General features: G+C 42.1%; 1 protein-coding gene across 3 annotated transcripts in view; it reads right to left on the bottom strand.

Moving 5' to 3' along the window:
- Positions 1-259: 259 nt before the first annotated feature.
- LOC108115998 (RNA-binding protein 208) overlaps positions 260-16,193 on the bottom strand; it is a 54,711-nt gene continuing 38,777 nt past the window's right edge. For 2 of the 3 annotated variants that reach the window (XM_017227670.2, XM_017227669.1), the window contains exons 3-9: positions 13,521-13,608; positions 11,076-11,151; positions 10,598-10,694; positions 6,017-6,206; positions 5,487-5,879; positions 4,392-4,545; positions 3,472-3,519 (exon numbers count right to left, since the gene is read on the bottom strand). In XM_017227670.2, the coding sequence (XP_017083159.2) occupies positions 3,490-3,519; positions 4,392-4,545; positions 5,487-5,879; positions 6,017-6,206; positions 10,598-10,694; positions 11,076-11,151; positions 13,521-13,608 (1,028 nt within the window). In that variant the 3' untranslated portion in view covers positions 3,472-3,489. Of the gene's footprint in view, positions 1,963-3,471; positions 3,520-4,391; positions 4,546-5,486; positions 5,880-6,016; positions 6,207-10,597; positions 10,695-11,075; positions 11,152-13,520; positions 13,609-16,193 lie in introns of those variants that run through there. The other variant, XM_017227668.2, reaches the window with a different exon arrangement.

Raw genomic sequence — 16,193 nt, 5'->3', positions numbered from 1 at the left:
CTACCTTCCACAGTTAATTCTTATTTAGTTTCCAACTCTTCACTATTTCTACGTGCCAACTACCCATTTTAACTCTTTACTGATATGTAGCGCAAACATTAACAAACAAACCGATAATATTTTTTTTTTTCGTTTTTTTTTCTGTCTTAACTATAAACTTTTTCACTTATAAATGTTTTTTCTCTTTCTTTTGTTTTTCCTAGCCAAATTTTGGTTTTTGCAAAACGTTTTTTAGTATTATTTTCTTTATTTTTTTTTTCGTTTGGTCAACAACATTTCAAATTTTTGTTCTCGCTTTCTTCTCTTTTTTCTTTTTTTGACTTAACAAAATTTCTAGAAAATAAAATAACAACAGAAAATGCATTTGTCAGCTTCACTTCACTTGCATTAATCCGGCCCAATCCCGCCCACTTTAAAATCACATCTACATCTAAGTCGCATGCCATGCGTCTTGTAGTTCATCTAAGTTCTAGTGCTAAAAACATTTAAATATACAGTACGACTGCCCCTAAAGACTACATGTCCTGCTGATCTGTAAGATCCTTGGCTAAAATCCCCAGACCCATATCTTATCGTACTGAGTGAGTGAGCGCATCCTACAAACGAACATACATACATATATATTTCATAGTATATACCTATGTGTTCTGTTGGTGTGTGGGGGTATTATCGATAGACATTTACTGGTGCTTAGGGCCACACCCGTGTAACTAAATGCTCTGCCACTGCTCTCTGCTTGGTTTGCTGCGAAAAAATTCCACTAAAAAAATGACATAACAAATTCCACGCCATTGCCAGTCGCTGGGGATTGGGGCGTGTCAAATGCAAATCAAGCCTCGTCCTTTCGTCCTTTTGCAGCTTAATTGTCCGATACGTACGAATATATATATATGCGAATGCGATTGCGTTTGCGATTGCGATTACGTTACGTATGCGTATTGCTATTTCTAGTACTTGGGATTTTAGCTTGTTGTTGCTGCTGTTGTTGTTTCTGTTGTTGTTGTTGTTGTTGTTGTTGTTGTTGTCATCGTTTTAATTGGTTTTCATTTTGAACATCTATTTGTGATTTATCATCCAACGCATACAACACAATAAACAATAAATATCATTTACCATACGTTGCTCGCATTTAGTTTTTCTTCTCTATATGTAAACATATGGGTGTGTGTCTGTGTATGTGTGAGTGTTCTCTATACGGCTTGTATATATATATATATATATATATGTTATATAAGCATGTTTGTCTAATGCATATGCTGTATACTCTATGTACTTATCAACCAACTCTAAGTCTAGGCTTTACCACTTTACATTTATATACTCTACACTTTTAGTTGCTTAGTTTTCCATATGACTATTTTTATGTTTCACATTCATGTACTGTACTACCATCTGAAATTGTCGATCCTGTGTCTTGTCTGTGTGTGTGTGTGTGTGTGTGTTTGTGTTTGTGTCGGTTTGTCTATAAGTTGATTAATGCTTGCCATTTGGATATCGTTTCCTGTGTCCCGTGTGTGACGGCTCTGCTCCCTGCTAAACTGTCTCTGTTCTTCGGGTTCTGCAAGTGTGTGTGTTTATTGGCTTATATGATTAGGCGATAATATCTACTTTATTACGGCTATGCTCGATTAGCTAATATCAATTAATATCATTCGATGGCATACTTTGATTGTTTTCAATATATTTTACTTGTGTAGGGGAGTTCTGTCCTTCCTTTCTTTTTCACTTTCTATCTTTGGATAACTCGTACTCATACTCATACTCATACTCATACTCATACTCATACCATATATATATTTTTTAGCTACTTGGATATTCTGTTTGGTTATCGGTTCGGTTTCGGTTTGATTTGTTTTGGTTTTTGTATTGGTTTTGGTTTTGGTATCCTTATCGCTTTCGTTTGGCCTAAACAACAGAAAACTAACACAACAAATTTGCAGCTAACCACTCCTCTTCTGGCAACTGAAATAGAACCATAAACGTAACATGTACAAACATGGGTTAATACTGGCGTGTTAAAGAGTAAGTTGTTGGAGGGAGTTTTGAAACATTTTTGCGGCTGCTTTGTACACGGCTCTCTCGTGAATCGCTTGTTGAAAGTGAAGCGATAGGTCGAAAATGATTGGTTAAGAGTCTCGGATTTCAAGGGGAAATTATGGGCTGGTTGGCTGGCTGGACTTTCCTGGACTTTCATACGTTTACTAATATATTCAGATACTTCGAACTGCGAGTGCTGGTGAGACCGTGTGGTGAGTGTGCGTGTGTGTAGGAACCTGTCTTTTTTTTCGATTGCTGATCGATCACAAATCGGTGTGAGTGCGTGAACTTTCAGTTGCATTCTATAGGAAATGATAGCAGGACATGACGAGCTAGTTGGCAAATCAACTGCACTTGGCCCGATAACTGGCAGTTGTTTCTAAGCAGTATCATCTATCATGGTTATAGGCACTAGTGCTAAGTGTGGGTATGGCCGAGTGAAAGTAATTTCCACTTAAAATCATTTAACTTTCACACACTACTCAATTATTAACAGAACCTTCTTGGTGGCCTTGTTTTATCGCTGTGCAGTGTGCTAGATTTAGATGAATAAAAGAAATCGACTTTCACTTGGCCAGTGAAAGTAGTGTGTACGAGTGTATGTATGTGTGTGTGTGTGTGTAAGCTTAGCTAGAACCAAACTGCGCACAAGAGTAGGCAATACAAAGTGATGCGGGTCCTGCTGTGTGTAGGATATTGTGGGGTTAAGGGCTGTTTACACACACAAACACACACGCTCGCACAAATATTTACTTGCATACGTGTCGTGTGCCTGTCTGTGTGCGCGTAATTAATTTTAACGCATTTTTAATTATGTTTATTTTAATTTAATGCCGCGACTATGTTTGACTTAGGCTGCTACAGCCCACTCGATTTACGTTTTCCTTCGACCAAATTTCATTCCCCTTTTTTATTTACGCTCGCCATTTGGGCTTTGTAATTTCAACTCCTGCCTCCTTCAATTAATAATTGTTATTATTTTTTTTATACGCGTCGTCCTTCAACACATTTACATAAAGCATTAAAATACGTGATGTGTGTTTGTGAGTGTGTGTGGTGGTTTAAGCAGCTAGGGCTAAAAATATGTTCACTTTGCCTTTTCTTTTTGCATATACATTGTAATTGTTTGCTTCCCCCGATGACTATTCATCGGGCGTTGACAGATAATTATGCTCTAGTTTTATATATATATATATAGATATATTTTGATGTGGGTGTGGGATTTTGGATTTGGATTTTGCATTCGCGCTTGCTTTTGTTTCTGGGGTGCAGCTCTCTAAAATCGCCAAACTTCAAGATGCCATCAATTGATTTTAGCAATTTGTGTGTTCTGCGCTTCGCATTTTATTTACAGCTCAGTTTGGTTTTGTTTCTGTTCAGAAAATTGCGGCTGTACTTAAAAATTTTGCTTGGATTTTCGGTTTTTTGGTTTTGGTTTTTGGCTTTTGGCGTTTACTGTGCCTGCAAGAGTAAAGGATAAACCTTAAAAAATAATATGGGTGTTAGTAAGAATTGGAAAAAAGTAGTAGACGGAATAAAAGTAATTGTAATGCAAAAACTTTATTTATTTAGATTTTTTGATATTTTTTACTTTTTACAACACACATATTTGAGATGCAAAAATAAATTCTATGGTCATTGTTTACCAAACCGGATTGGCTTGAATAATGTGAGCTCACGAGATAAACAAATAAAACGAACAAACTAATTGGCAAATATATTACACTTAAAAGATAGTACAAATGCCGAATTTATGGCAAGATTACTAGCCAGTACATGCATAAAAGTATTAAATGTATTTCACTAGAGACCAAAAAATAATAGAAAAAAAGGCAGCTCTAAACCAATATTTATTATCGAAATGTTTATTTTAATATTCAATATATACTATATGTTTTGTATTAAATTGTTTTAGACCCTCCGCTTTCGGTATAATGTTATTTAATCAAAAACATGCATGCACACTGACAGATTACAATTGTCTCTGTCCATATTCGATATTCATATGGAAATGCAAAAGAATAACATTAGCAGGCAAAGGCATTCGAATGGCGATGGAATATTTTGATAGCAGCCAGAAATATATATATATGTACGCATATCGAGTGCACACACACACAGCTGCCGAGCAAACAACCCATCGCACACCCTCCTAACGAACCGACCGAATCGAATTCAATCGAACCGAGCGGACTACAATGCTATCCAAAATACATTCAGAACTTTCAACAAACGTGGTAGAGATGCACGAAAAAATGTTTCAATGTGTCGGGCAATGTATGTAGGTTGGTTGGTTGGTTGGTATCTATGTGTTTGTATCTCTATATATCTGTATTCCAATGGATGGCACCTACCTGTGGGCTCACTTGGAACTGCTGTATCGGATAGGCAACCACGCCGGCGGCCTGCGGAATGGCTGTGCCGGCCACGCCCGTTGCCAGCTGCTGGGCAGGTGAGATCTGCGCCTGGGTGACGCCTTGCCAGGTGGCCGGAATCTGCACGCCCATGCTGCAACGAGACGCCAAAGTTTTCAAACATAAGTACACGAAAAGAAAAACTTAAAAGGGATTTTTTTGGGTCCCAAAAAGACTCTTCTTTCTACATTCATATCAAAAAATTACTTTTCTCTACTATCTTTCATGTGAAAAATATGTTAAATGCAATATTTTCTGCCAGTGTAAAGCTGCTGCATTACTGCATTCGCTGATCCGTCCGTTGCAAGTCCCCGGAGCGTGGTGTACGCCACAATTATCACGGGCAGTCGCAGTCGGCGGATGGCAAAAGGGATTCAGAGCCAAAAGGGATGCCAGTTGGGGTTGGCAGGAGGTAGCGGAAAACAAAATTTACGCGACTGCGATGCAAATAGCACGTTATGTTGACAGCCCGACGGACGCGGAAATGTATTTCATACGGCCGCAGACCGAGGACGGTGCAAATGAAAAACTTTCGCAATTAGCAAATGAATTCACCCATCCGTCATGCTGTCGTTGTTGGTGTCGTCTCTGTTGTTGTTTTTCCCGATCCCCGGTGGCGGTTCAATCATTGCACAAAGTACACAGATGGAACGGCTGGCGTTGGACTGGAATCCATACACGAAGAGAAAATGATGGTACTTTTATGTGTCACATTTTAGCTATGCTTGTTTAAGTTTGTTGTAAATTGGCAGCTTAATCAGCCAATATCTTGTTAAAGAAAAATTTTAAATGTCTTTTTACTGTAAACTAAAACTTCTTAAAGCCTGTCAAGAACTAGCATAAATTAGAAACATAGGTTAAACATAAATTTAAATATTTTTAAACTAAAATTTTTCTCTCCCTGCCTATTTTATGGACACCCTCAGGGATTCTGATAGCCAGGCAAATCAGCTAATAAAATTATTGCTCGCAAATCCAATAACAATGGATGACCCCTTGACCACTGACCCCCACTGACTTCAAGCCCCTACTCACCCCATATATCCCTGCTGATAGCCTCCGTACTGTCCAAAGTGATAGCCCTGGATGCCCTGCAGGAACTGGTTCTGCACAGCGGCTGCACTGGCCGCCGCCGGGGTCACCGCGGCCGCCGTGGCCGAGGAGGCCGGATAGGTGGGCGTGGGTGAGTACCAGCAGCCCGTAGCGGCCAGCTGCTGTCCGTAGGCGGCGGCGGCGGCTGCTGCGCCAACTCCATACGGGAAACCGGCGGCAGCGGCGGCGGCACTATTCAGAGCCTGAGTGGCGATGGTCTGTGCGTTGTTGGGGTCACCGCTCTCCTTGCCCCACGAACACTTCACGGGCTGGGCATTGATCTCCGTGTTGTGAACGCCCACGATGGCGTGGGTGGCTGCCTCCTTGGTGGAGAAGCTGTGAAGAAAAATCAATTTAAAATTAGTTTTAAGAAGAAGATTAAGTCTATGCCTGATATTAGTATGTATTAGTACAAAGTACTAAAGTTAATAATTAAACAAACCTAAAATATTAGCAAAAACCATTTTACTTACCGCACGAAGGCGTAACCCTTGTCCTTGAAGACGCGGATCTCCTGTATCGCGCCATAGGGGGCGAATGTCTTCTGAAGGACCTCCTCGCTGAGGGCGGTGAGGGCGCTGTTAACGCCGCCCACATAAACGGTGCAATTGGAGGGACTGCTCTGATTGTAGACCTCGTCGAAGGTCAACGGCTTGATGTTCTCTGCGGGGGATAAAATGGAGTTGCAAGTGTTACCCATGGTGTGTGCTCGTGATGGATCTGGATTTAATGTTGCCGCCTCGAACGGCAATTTATGTGAGGCAGTTTTTCTGTACGAGTCAGTTTTTTATCCTCCAGCTGCATGATTAATATGCAAATTAATTAACGGATTTACCCGCAACAACGACGGCGGCAGCAGCAGCAGCAACAACACAACGCAACGAGAGCAGCCTCGGCAACGTTTTGGTAATTAAAATAACCGCATGCACTTAGTCAATATGCTTGTGTGTGTGCGGTTCCTATACGTATATGTTCGAGTGAGTGTTTGGTTGGTGGGGAAGGGAGGCTTGCAACACCATTTACCGTTGCTTTCTTGTTGTTGCAGTTGCATATTTAAAATTGTTGCGGTTGTTATTGCATTTTTTATTATACGTATTTTGTGGATATACATTTTTCGTATGCCGTTTTATTGTCGCCATGCTTTTTGCACTCACAGTACATACACAGTAATGGCCTGAAACAACCCCACATTGTCGTTGTCGTTGTCGTTGCCCTGATTGTTGTTCCGTATACGGCATGAATGCACGTATTTGTATGCAAGAGCTACACTAATTACTTCCTTTGAGGTTAAAACTAAATTTGCACTTTTAAAAATAATGTCAGCTTTGCGTGTTTATGTCTTTGTTTAGTTTTTCGGTAGCATTTCCACGCACTCTATTGTAAGGGATTATAACGATAATGACACTTTCATAGATCGATGTAAAGGATACCAAGCTCTTAGAGAGAGAGAGAGATAGTTTGCTGCCAAGGACTTTGCGGGTCCAGGCCTACTTAACATGGCCTGTTAGTGGCAGCCAACGCCTGGCCATTCCCATTCCCTTACCGCCCTTACCGTCAAAATGCCATTGCAGGATGTCTGGATTTGTGTGTGCCTGCGACTGCTTTTTGTTTTGCCTTCGACTGCGCACCGAACATGCCAAAGAAAACACAAAAATATGGCTCAATGACATGCAACAGGATTGCAGCACACACACGCCACAACAATCACAGCTCGATGGCGAGGGTGAAGCCGAAAAACACGGAAAACTAACAAGCTCGCAAATACTTTTGAAAGCTTTCGCCACAAATGTATGCGCTTTGGCCACGCACACACAGACAAATAGGGACTAAAACACTCGGAAAAATACCATTCAATATTTCCAAACTATAATTTTTGGTAACTATGGTAAATTTTCATTAAATTTAAAACATTTTTAAAAGAAAACTCCAATTTATGAATCATTAATTTGTTGCAAATCTAAATTTTTCCAAGTGCACTCGTATAAGGACTATCCGCAAGAAACATAGCATACTTTGCAGCGCCATGTTTCACTAATTTGCACTTGGCTTTGACTGTGTGTGTGTGTTTGTGTGGCCCTTCATTTCTCCCTATATTATTTCCACTTTTTGTTTTCTCTAATTTCTTTTTTACGCTTTTAAATAGGTGTAATTAAATTTTGAAAATGCAACCAACGAGCCTCACATATTCGCACACGCCCTACGTGACCAGCCTTGGCGTTTGGGTTGACTTGGCCAAGTTTCATGTCCGCAGCAAATTAAAGCACTTTCTGGCCCAGCGTGGCCATAATTATCGCACATTTTTGTCTACGACAAACCATGTGCATTCCCATTTTTCCACATTTTCATTCCAATTCCCATTTGCTGCGGGGGCAGACACAAATAATTGGAGTCTGGTCAGCCCGAGGGCCATTATGGGGGCAAATAGCGAATGCCATCGGCGCTCCGGCAGGTGCTCCCATTTTTCCCGACGATTTGAAATTTTAATGAGCAATTATAGGCATGTAAAACTAAATCATGAAATAATCACCAAATCATTAACATAAATAATTCACATTTTTACACGCAGCAAAAACAACATGGGCCTCGAGGACGTGGCCGACACTTGAGGAAATTCAAAAGTAATTAATATGCATGGAAATGCTTGTTCAGCAGGGGGCTGATTTTTTATTTGAGGGGCGTGCTAAGGGGCGTCTCGCATGGGCGTGGCAGAATTCTCTGAACAATCGATACTGTTATACTTTCTTGAAGTGTTCTATCTCTTTTACACATTAAAAGACCTTCACTTTTTTCAGCTTAAAATCAGTTTAATGTTTCAAAACAGAAAATTCTTTAATTTCCCAAAGCCGTAACCAAAATTGGCCAAACGTTCTTTAACTTTACCTATAAGCTAAGCTCTAAATTTCGTCCCTTCAACCTGAACGCATTGAGGCATTTAAACTTTTACTTAATTGTGCGCAACTCTGCATAAAATGTTGATTTATTGCGTCAACTGGCAACTGCCGTGTAACGAGTTCACGTAACTCCAACTTTTGCAAATATTTTGCTGCGAGAGTTGGCCAATAAAGCACCCACACAGCCGGGTCAAAAGTCAAATAGTTTTGGCAAAGAAATTTGTCATACGACACAGCGTTGTCGTCTTTTGTGCGGCGTTTGTCGTCGGCATATTGTTTCTGGTTAATTAAGTTATTACCATAATGAGCTTGCAGGTATTTGGGGCCTTATTTATGGGCATGCACTGGAATAGAGTTGGGTCCTTGTTTGACAAAGGTAAAAACTTTGTAAGAACTTTCACTTTAGCAGGGAGGCGCCATAAAAAAGGGCCGCGGCAAATGCGTTTGTTATAAACCTCGAAAAGTGGTAAGGGGAGTAGAGGGGATAGCCGGGGACGAGAGAAATTGCAAAGCGTCGCCAAAATTGTCACAACTGTAAAATGCGCAATTGCGCCGGATCGTAAATCTTTAGCAACAATGGGGCAGACACATGAGTGGCCCACTAAACGCGGACGGACGTGAAATGTGCAGCCTGCTTAAAACATAAAAATGCCGGGGCCAAGCTCAGCGCAATGGGGATTGCCAAAAGAATCGAGCAAAGTGGCTGCGTAAAACATGAAGTAATGCGAATGCCAAATGCGAAATGAGTTGAGTGCTACAAATCGTAAAGTTTGCCAGCAGTCGCTAGGCGGACCATAAAACATATACCCTATATATCCATTTTCCAACCCTTGCATATGTGAACGGAACATAAAAACCCTTTAGAGTTTCGTATGGAACCCTTCAGTTTTTCTTTTTGCTTTTTGTGCCGACTCAGCCTATCGAGGCGATCAAAAAATCAAAATTATTTCGCTGTCAAATTGCTAATAATAACTTGTATTACAGGCCCCCTCCCCAACTACTTCCTTCCTCCAACTGCCGCTCAGTAATTTTACTTTTTACCCCAAAGAACAGAATAGAATAGTATAGAAGAATGGCATAGAAGAGCAGACAAAACCGTGACACAGTCAAATAAACAATGAGACCAATAAAAATACGCTTAAGCTTTCATAGGCGTTTTTTATGACAACAATATAAATGCAAAGGGAAAATATTATATTCAGGAAAAGTTCCTCCCTCGCATTTTCCGAACCCTTCAACAGTTTTTCGGGCCTTTGCACGATAAATTCCACCTTGACTCCCCCCAACTAGTTTCTACCAAAATATTCGTTGTATAACCCTGTTTGTGCTTGTGTGTATGTTTGGGCCTTTTATGATAATAGTTTCGTGTTGGCAAAATTTATTTATCTGATTTCGTGGGATATACATACACATATATTTGTATATGTATGTATGTGTATGTCTAACAAATAAAAATTATGTTAAAACATGCAAATATGCGTTAAGTTTTGATTTATGAAAGACAAACGAGGGAAGCCCCGCGCATGTTTGTCCGCTGTTAATAATGATTACGCCCCCGGCTAAGTATATAGTTACGGTTACGGTCTTGGCAAGTCTGTCCTGTGGTTGACAACGATCCGTGGCCGTACATTGGGGGGCGTGTCGCTGGGCCCAAATGAAAATTGATTTGCCGGTCCTAATTGAATGCCTCTAGTCGGGGTTTTCTCTTGTTTTTTCTTTTTGGCCCACCGCTCGTATATTTCTGGGTCTACTAATTGAAAAAGTTTAAACCAAATTGGGTAGAGCCCATTACGGAAATTAAGCGCGTGCGGTTAAGAAAGGACAAAAATATTAAGAAAACATAATCTGGCAGAAAATTTGTGCGACGTTTATAAATAGCGAGAGGTTTTCCTGAATTTCTACCCAACCTCCCCCAGGGCCTACACCTTTTCCACAGCATCACATTTAAACCTGGCATTGTGCCTGTGTCGGTCTACCTTTGGCATTCATTGCCATCATTTCCTGTAATAAGAACGACGCGTCGACTGCCTTCATGTCTGGTTCTCAGTTCGGGTTGGTGTCGGTGTTGGAGTCCAGGTCTGGGTCCCAAGTCCGCCGGAGTGTGTACGCACACCGGAAACTTCGTTGGCCTGCCGACTGGGGTGACACTCATGATTTCCTTACCTTTACTCGCCGGCGGTTTCCGTGTGGCCCAATTCGTGCGAATTGAACGGGAGCCAAGCCACTGGCCATTCATGGCCGTAATGGCGCTTTCGGCTTCCTGCGGGGCGATAATGAAGACAGAGACACGGTCAGAATCAGAATCGGTAAAAGGAAGACACGGTGCAAAAATATCCAGGTAAATACTACTTAAAGCTTTACTTCCTTAAATCATCTTTAGTTTAACATTTCTCGACATTACTCTCAACTTGGTTGTCTTAAATTACTTATAAAAACATGGAAAAATATTGAAATTAAAAATTGTAAGTTGCAAATATGATTCTTTTTCGATTTAATGTTTAGAATTTAAAAACAATTTATTGCGAAATAATATTTTCCGATACTTTTTTGTCGCCGTGCATTGCCGAATTCGAAATAAAGAGCCTGCGCACGACTGCATAAATATGCACTTAAATATGCTAATGCCGTCGGCGGTTCTTACCGATTTCTTGATGAAGGACACAAAGCCATAGCCCTTCGACTTCAAGGTTTGTGGATCGCGCACCACGCGACAGTCCCTGCAAATAAAAAGAAGAGAAGAACACGGAATGTAAACATTAAAGTCCTGAACAGAGTTCACTAAGTCTTAAATATATATTTCTGGCAGGACCTCCTCCTGCCACCGAGCGGAAGTCCTGGAAAACTTTAAAATTTATGCAAATTCCTAATAAAGACATCTCTCAAGGACTCCTCCTCCGACTGCCTCTCGGTCTGGCCGACGTGTTCAAATATTTCCGTTCGAGTACAAAATACAAATATATTTAGTCTGTGTTTGCTATGGCGTGGGCGGTGGCATGGACGTGGGCGTGTCCCCCTGTAATTCGGAAATTAGAAATCTGACCTCATGCTGGAAACTTTTTTTTTATCTTGCAGTTTGTGAAAGGGAGGATTTGGTCTGTCAAGAAGCCAGTCCAGTCATCTCATCTCCCATTTCCCGGCTTTAAGATAACGATAAAGTTTTTGATGAATTTCTCTCTTCCGAACCGTGATTTGAGCCCCAACCCCAAGCCGGAAAATCGAACCGAACTAGGCTCATTACATTTAAGGGGAAAGGACCTGGTCGTTTTGGTCACTTACACTAGTGACCCGGCACTTGTGCCAATTGGCCAACTTCCGACTCGGGGGCCCAAATTGATTTCCCCCAGCGGCTGTACGACTTCTCATTTGGACAATTGGGGCCTCGACACCGCACTAAAGCGGGCGGCTGCCAGGAAACTTTCGCAATTACCCCCGGTCCGGCAGTTTACTTTTCATTTATGAAGCATAAACCACAGCGGCGGCGAAGTTGGCGACGCAGGACGGCAACTTTTTTTTTATGATTATTATAAGTAAAATGCCGAGAGACCCGTCGGGGTTTGGGTCAGGCTTTGGCTATGGCTTTCGCTTCTGGGGTTTTGTTGCCAGGACTTATTAAATATTCACACGCGCCGCGCATTTAACAAAACGAAGCAAAATGCGCTGGAGCACCCAAAAAAAAAAGGAAAAACATAATGCCAAAACCAGGCAACACCAAGCCAGGCAACAATGCCCCAAAAAACCAGAAAAAACAAAGCAAGCCAAAAAAAAAGGGCAAACAACGCCAGGCACGCATAAAAGTTTTGACAGCCGGAGCGGGGACATCTTGATCCCTGGGAGCCGCACGACCGAATCCCGCCGACTTTGTGCGTTAAGCGTTTTGACATGTCGGCTAGCAGATCGACTCTGCTCCTGGCTCTCCTGGCTCTTGGCTCCCAAAAAGAAAAACCAAAAGAAATAAAGTTCTTTAAGCTGGTCCCTGTCCCTCTGCCTCCTCTCACATCCTTGGAAGATAATCAGCTGGCGACGTGGCCTGAGTTTTCGGGGAGTATTGGCGATAATGATGTCAGCGATTGCTATCACAAAGGTGCCAAACGATTGTTCAATAGGCCTGAAATCCGTAGCCATCGATACGGTTGTCAACAGGCAGTGATGGGTATGGAATCCCCTCCTGGCTGAGGTTTCATTTATATAAATATATTTTCGTGATTCTATTTATATCAATCAGTTAGGCAGAATATTATATACATATATTAAAGGCTTTTAAGTTCTATTTTTACCAAGTTTGATTCAAGACATGACCAGCTCATTAGGGAATCAGAGAACCCATTTAACCCAATCAAGGCCAGAGTCATTAGAATGATTTTCAAATTATTAAAATTTAAATTGGCCATCGGCTGGGAGATGAGCAGAGCAGATTGGCTGATAGACTGGCTGACTGAATCCTCCGTTTCGCGGTTCAAACAAGCGGCAAATCCGAAAATCAAATACTTTGGCGTAATTTTTGATAAGCCGCCGCAGGGCCTCCTTTTGTAGATGGCGGACGAAGAGAATGGGGATAAGGATGAGGAGATCCTCCCAAGAGACGGACTAACATTTTGACTCAAAACTTTGCGATTAAACAGAAGTTAATTAAGCCAAGTTTTTGATGCTGTCGTTGCCACGGGAGAAGGCGTTGGGCGGTGGGCGGTGGGTGACTGCTGATGGGTGGTAAGTGGTTTTGGGCGGGCTAGTGACTTTGCCTTTTCATGCCGAAAAATAGCAACTTAAATATTTGAATGCCCCGACTTTTTGCCTCTGCCGCTGCTCTTCAAGGCGACACTTACAGACAGCGAAAAGAGTTCGGCCAAAGTGGCATTTGCATAAATTCATTTTTTGCCGCTCGGTTATGAATTTTTTATGGAGTAGAGGGCCTCCTCCACACGCACGCCTGCCAATAATCAGAGAATGTGAATGTGTGACAGGAAAATTGTTGCAAAAAATGGAAAAAAAAAGTAAGAAAAGGCTAAATAAAAGCTGCAGAATGGTGGAAATGGGAGAAAGGCAATTTCAAGTTAACTGGCAAATGGAAAATTTGCATTTTAATACTTACGAGATTTCGCCGAATGGTGTGAATGCTTCGCGCAATTGCTGAGTTTCAATTTCTGAGCTCAAGTCGCCGACAAAGATGTGGAATTGTTCTGCAAGAAAAAAGAGGGAGAGTGCCAAGTTGAGTATCGGGTTTTTCGCAGATTTTCACAGATTTTCGGGGACTTTTGCTTTTTGGGGAAAGGGTTGAGATGCCGCTGGCGCATCGTGAATCGCACAAAATATGCGCCAGATAAAAACGCAAATCAAAAGAGAATCCCAAGTCATGCGCTTTTATTTCGCAATTTATTGCCAACGCTGACGCTGTGCTTTAATGCATATTCATAAAAAAAAAAAAGGAAGGGAGTAGAGAGTATGGAAAAATCCCAAAGATGGTGAAGTTTTTCATATATAATTTTATGCTGCATAAGCAGAGATAAGTTAATTGAAATCACAAAGGAGCCGCGCAGATTGATGGGTTCAAAGGAGAGAGTGTGGGTGACAAAACTCTCGCAAGTCTCTCTGGCAGCATACCCACTCTGTATTAGTTTTCCAGAAACGTCGCGGAAAACTTTGCCCACTGTGTGTCTTTTGTGCCCTCACGCCCATTCACCCGCCCACCCCCTGAAGAACGTCCCCATTAATACTAATTAACCCATTCATCTAAGTAAACTTTCCACGCTCGAATCTTCTGGCCCCATCATCAGGCCAAACATCGTGTACATATGCACAAACTCAAAGCCATTCGCTGTCATGCAGGCTGCACAAACACAAGTGCAGTGGGTGATGTTCTCAGTGAGGGTGACCACCCAACCAACCACCCATCCCCACACAAAGCCAACCTCTGCACCGCCAAACACTCTAAAAACTTAAGGGTCGAGAATACAAGAAACTTGAAACTTTTTGAAAAACTTTTCTACTATCATAAATCTTTACAGAAAAGAAAAGATATTTACGCTATGTTATCTTTTTCATAATTTAAAATGGGAATTATAATTCTTAATTTATTTAGTAATTTAAAATTTAGAGTGTACACTCATACAGTAAGAAACTCACATGCAAGGCAAACACACCCACACTCGCACGAATCGCAATCATTTATTATTATTTTTGTGTGCTTTGTCTCTTTGACACAGAAAAAAAAAAGTCGCGACTGCGGAGGCAAGGAGGCGACTGGTAAATCCTAGTGGGGTGGCTTAGGTGGCTCTGGGTCTCGTTTTGGTTATGGTTCTGGCTGTGCTCGTTGTCGTTGTCCTTCGTGCGCTCTTGTGTCAGCTCAGTTCGGTTGAGCCCAGCTCAGCGCTGAGCTTCGAAACTCACTGCCAAGACACGGGCAAAAGGCAAAGCCAGCACAGCGACGCACGTGGGGTGGTAATGGGTTAAGGGCCAATGCAACGGGGCTTTTTTCGGGGGTCAACCCAACCCACCCATTTACACAGACACACAGTGAATTCTTACCCTAAATAATTAGCACTATTCAGCTGGGGCCCACTGACGACTACGACTACGACGACGACGACAAAAACGACAACAACATTCGAGGCTGACAACGCCGATGGGCGTGTCCCAGACCCATCCACCCATCTACCTCCCACCACCTCCCCGTCCAATGGCCTTGTCTGCTGCACGTGCAGAAATTAACATTTCCGGTAATTTTGCGAAAATGAAAAGCAAAGCGAAAAATTAACGGCAACGTCGCAACGGCGCGGCCGCAGCGAATGCAAAATGCGAAATGCGGAAAGCTTTTGTGTTAAATAAATATTAAAAGGAATTTCCCAGAGCCAGCGGAACTGATGGAGAAAATGGCAAGACGAGGGGCTATGAGACGGGCTGAGTAAGTAGATTCATTCTGACTGCGGCCTGTTGGCCTTTTAAAAACACAAACCCAACGAGTAAATCTCTGCGTGTTCACGTGTACAAATATACGAAAGGGTGACACTGAGAGAAACTATGGGAACTAGATATAGTAAATATATAAAAAGAGAGAAGGAAAACTTGACAAGGGATAAACTTTCCAAATAATATTAATCTGAATGATACGATTTGGAATCTAAATGATTAGCTTTACTTTATAAAACCAAACAACTTAAGCAAAATTTTCCTTCAGTGCCTGCGTTTGTGGGTGCGTGGCCACTTTTTATTTAATTGGAAATTGCGTATACGCCACCGTTAATGAGCCCATTGTAATCGCAATGGCGTAGCAGAGCGCGGCTTAGTACATTGAGGCGGCTTGACTCGGCTCGAGTAGTTGGGTAGTTATTGTAAATCAATCGTTGGGGTTCGCTCCACCAGTTCTCAGGTTATTGCTTTCGCCTCTTTGCACAGTTGGTTCAAAGGTAAAATGCTTGGATGCCTGGACGGATAAAAAAGAGAGCGGGAAGGGGCGATAAAACCCCGGCACGCAACTTGCCAAGTGTACGTAATACTCGCCCGTATCCGTGAGATACAGTTGGCTGTGCTGAAAGTGTGCGAGACAGACAAACGAGGCAGCCACTAATTGCAGTCAAAGGCCGCTTTAAATTTGCACTGAAGCGAGGGCTCGATTGGCAGCTCTCCGGTAACCACGCCTCCTTTTGGCAGCCGCCCTCGGTGTCAGCATGTCAAGCGCGATGGCAGCCTTTCATTTCTTTCGCTCGCTTCCGCCGCCTTCATTGCCCATGTCGGCTCGTTTGCTGATTAAAACGGTGCGTATGTAATG

This window comes from Drosophila eugracilis, unplaced genomic scaffold, assembly GCF_018153835.1.
Source record: "Drosophila eugracilis isolate 14026-0451.02 unplaced genomic scaffold, ASM1815383v1 contig_2159, whole genome shotgun sequence".
NCBI classification, from domain to species: Eukaryota; Metazoa; Arthropoda; class Insecta; order Diptera; family Drosophilidae; genus Drosophila; species Drosophila eugracilis.
Note: the sequence above shows the minus strand (reverse complement) of the source record. Positions and strands in the feature narration are given on the sequence as shown.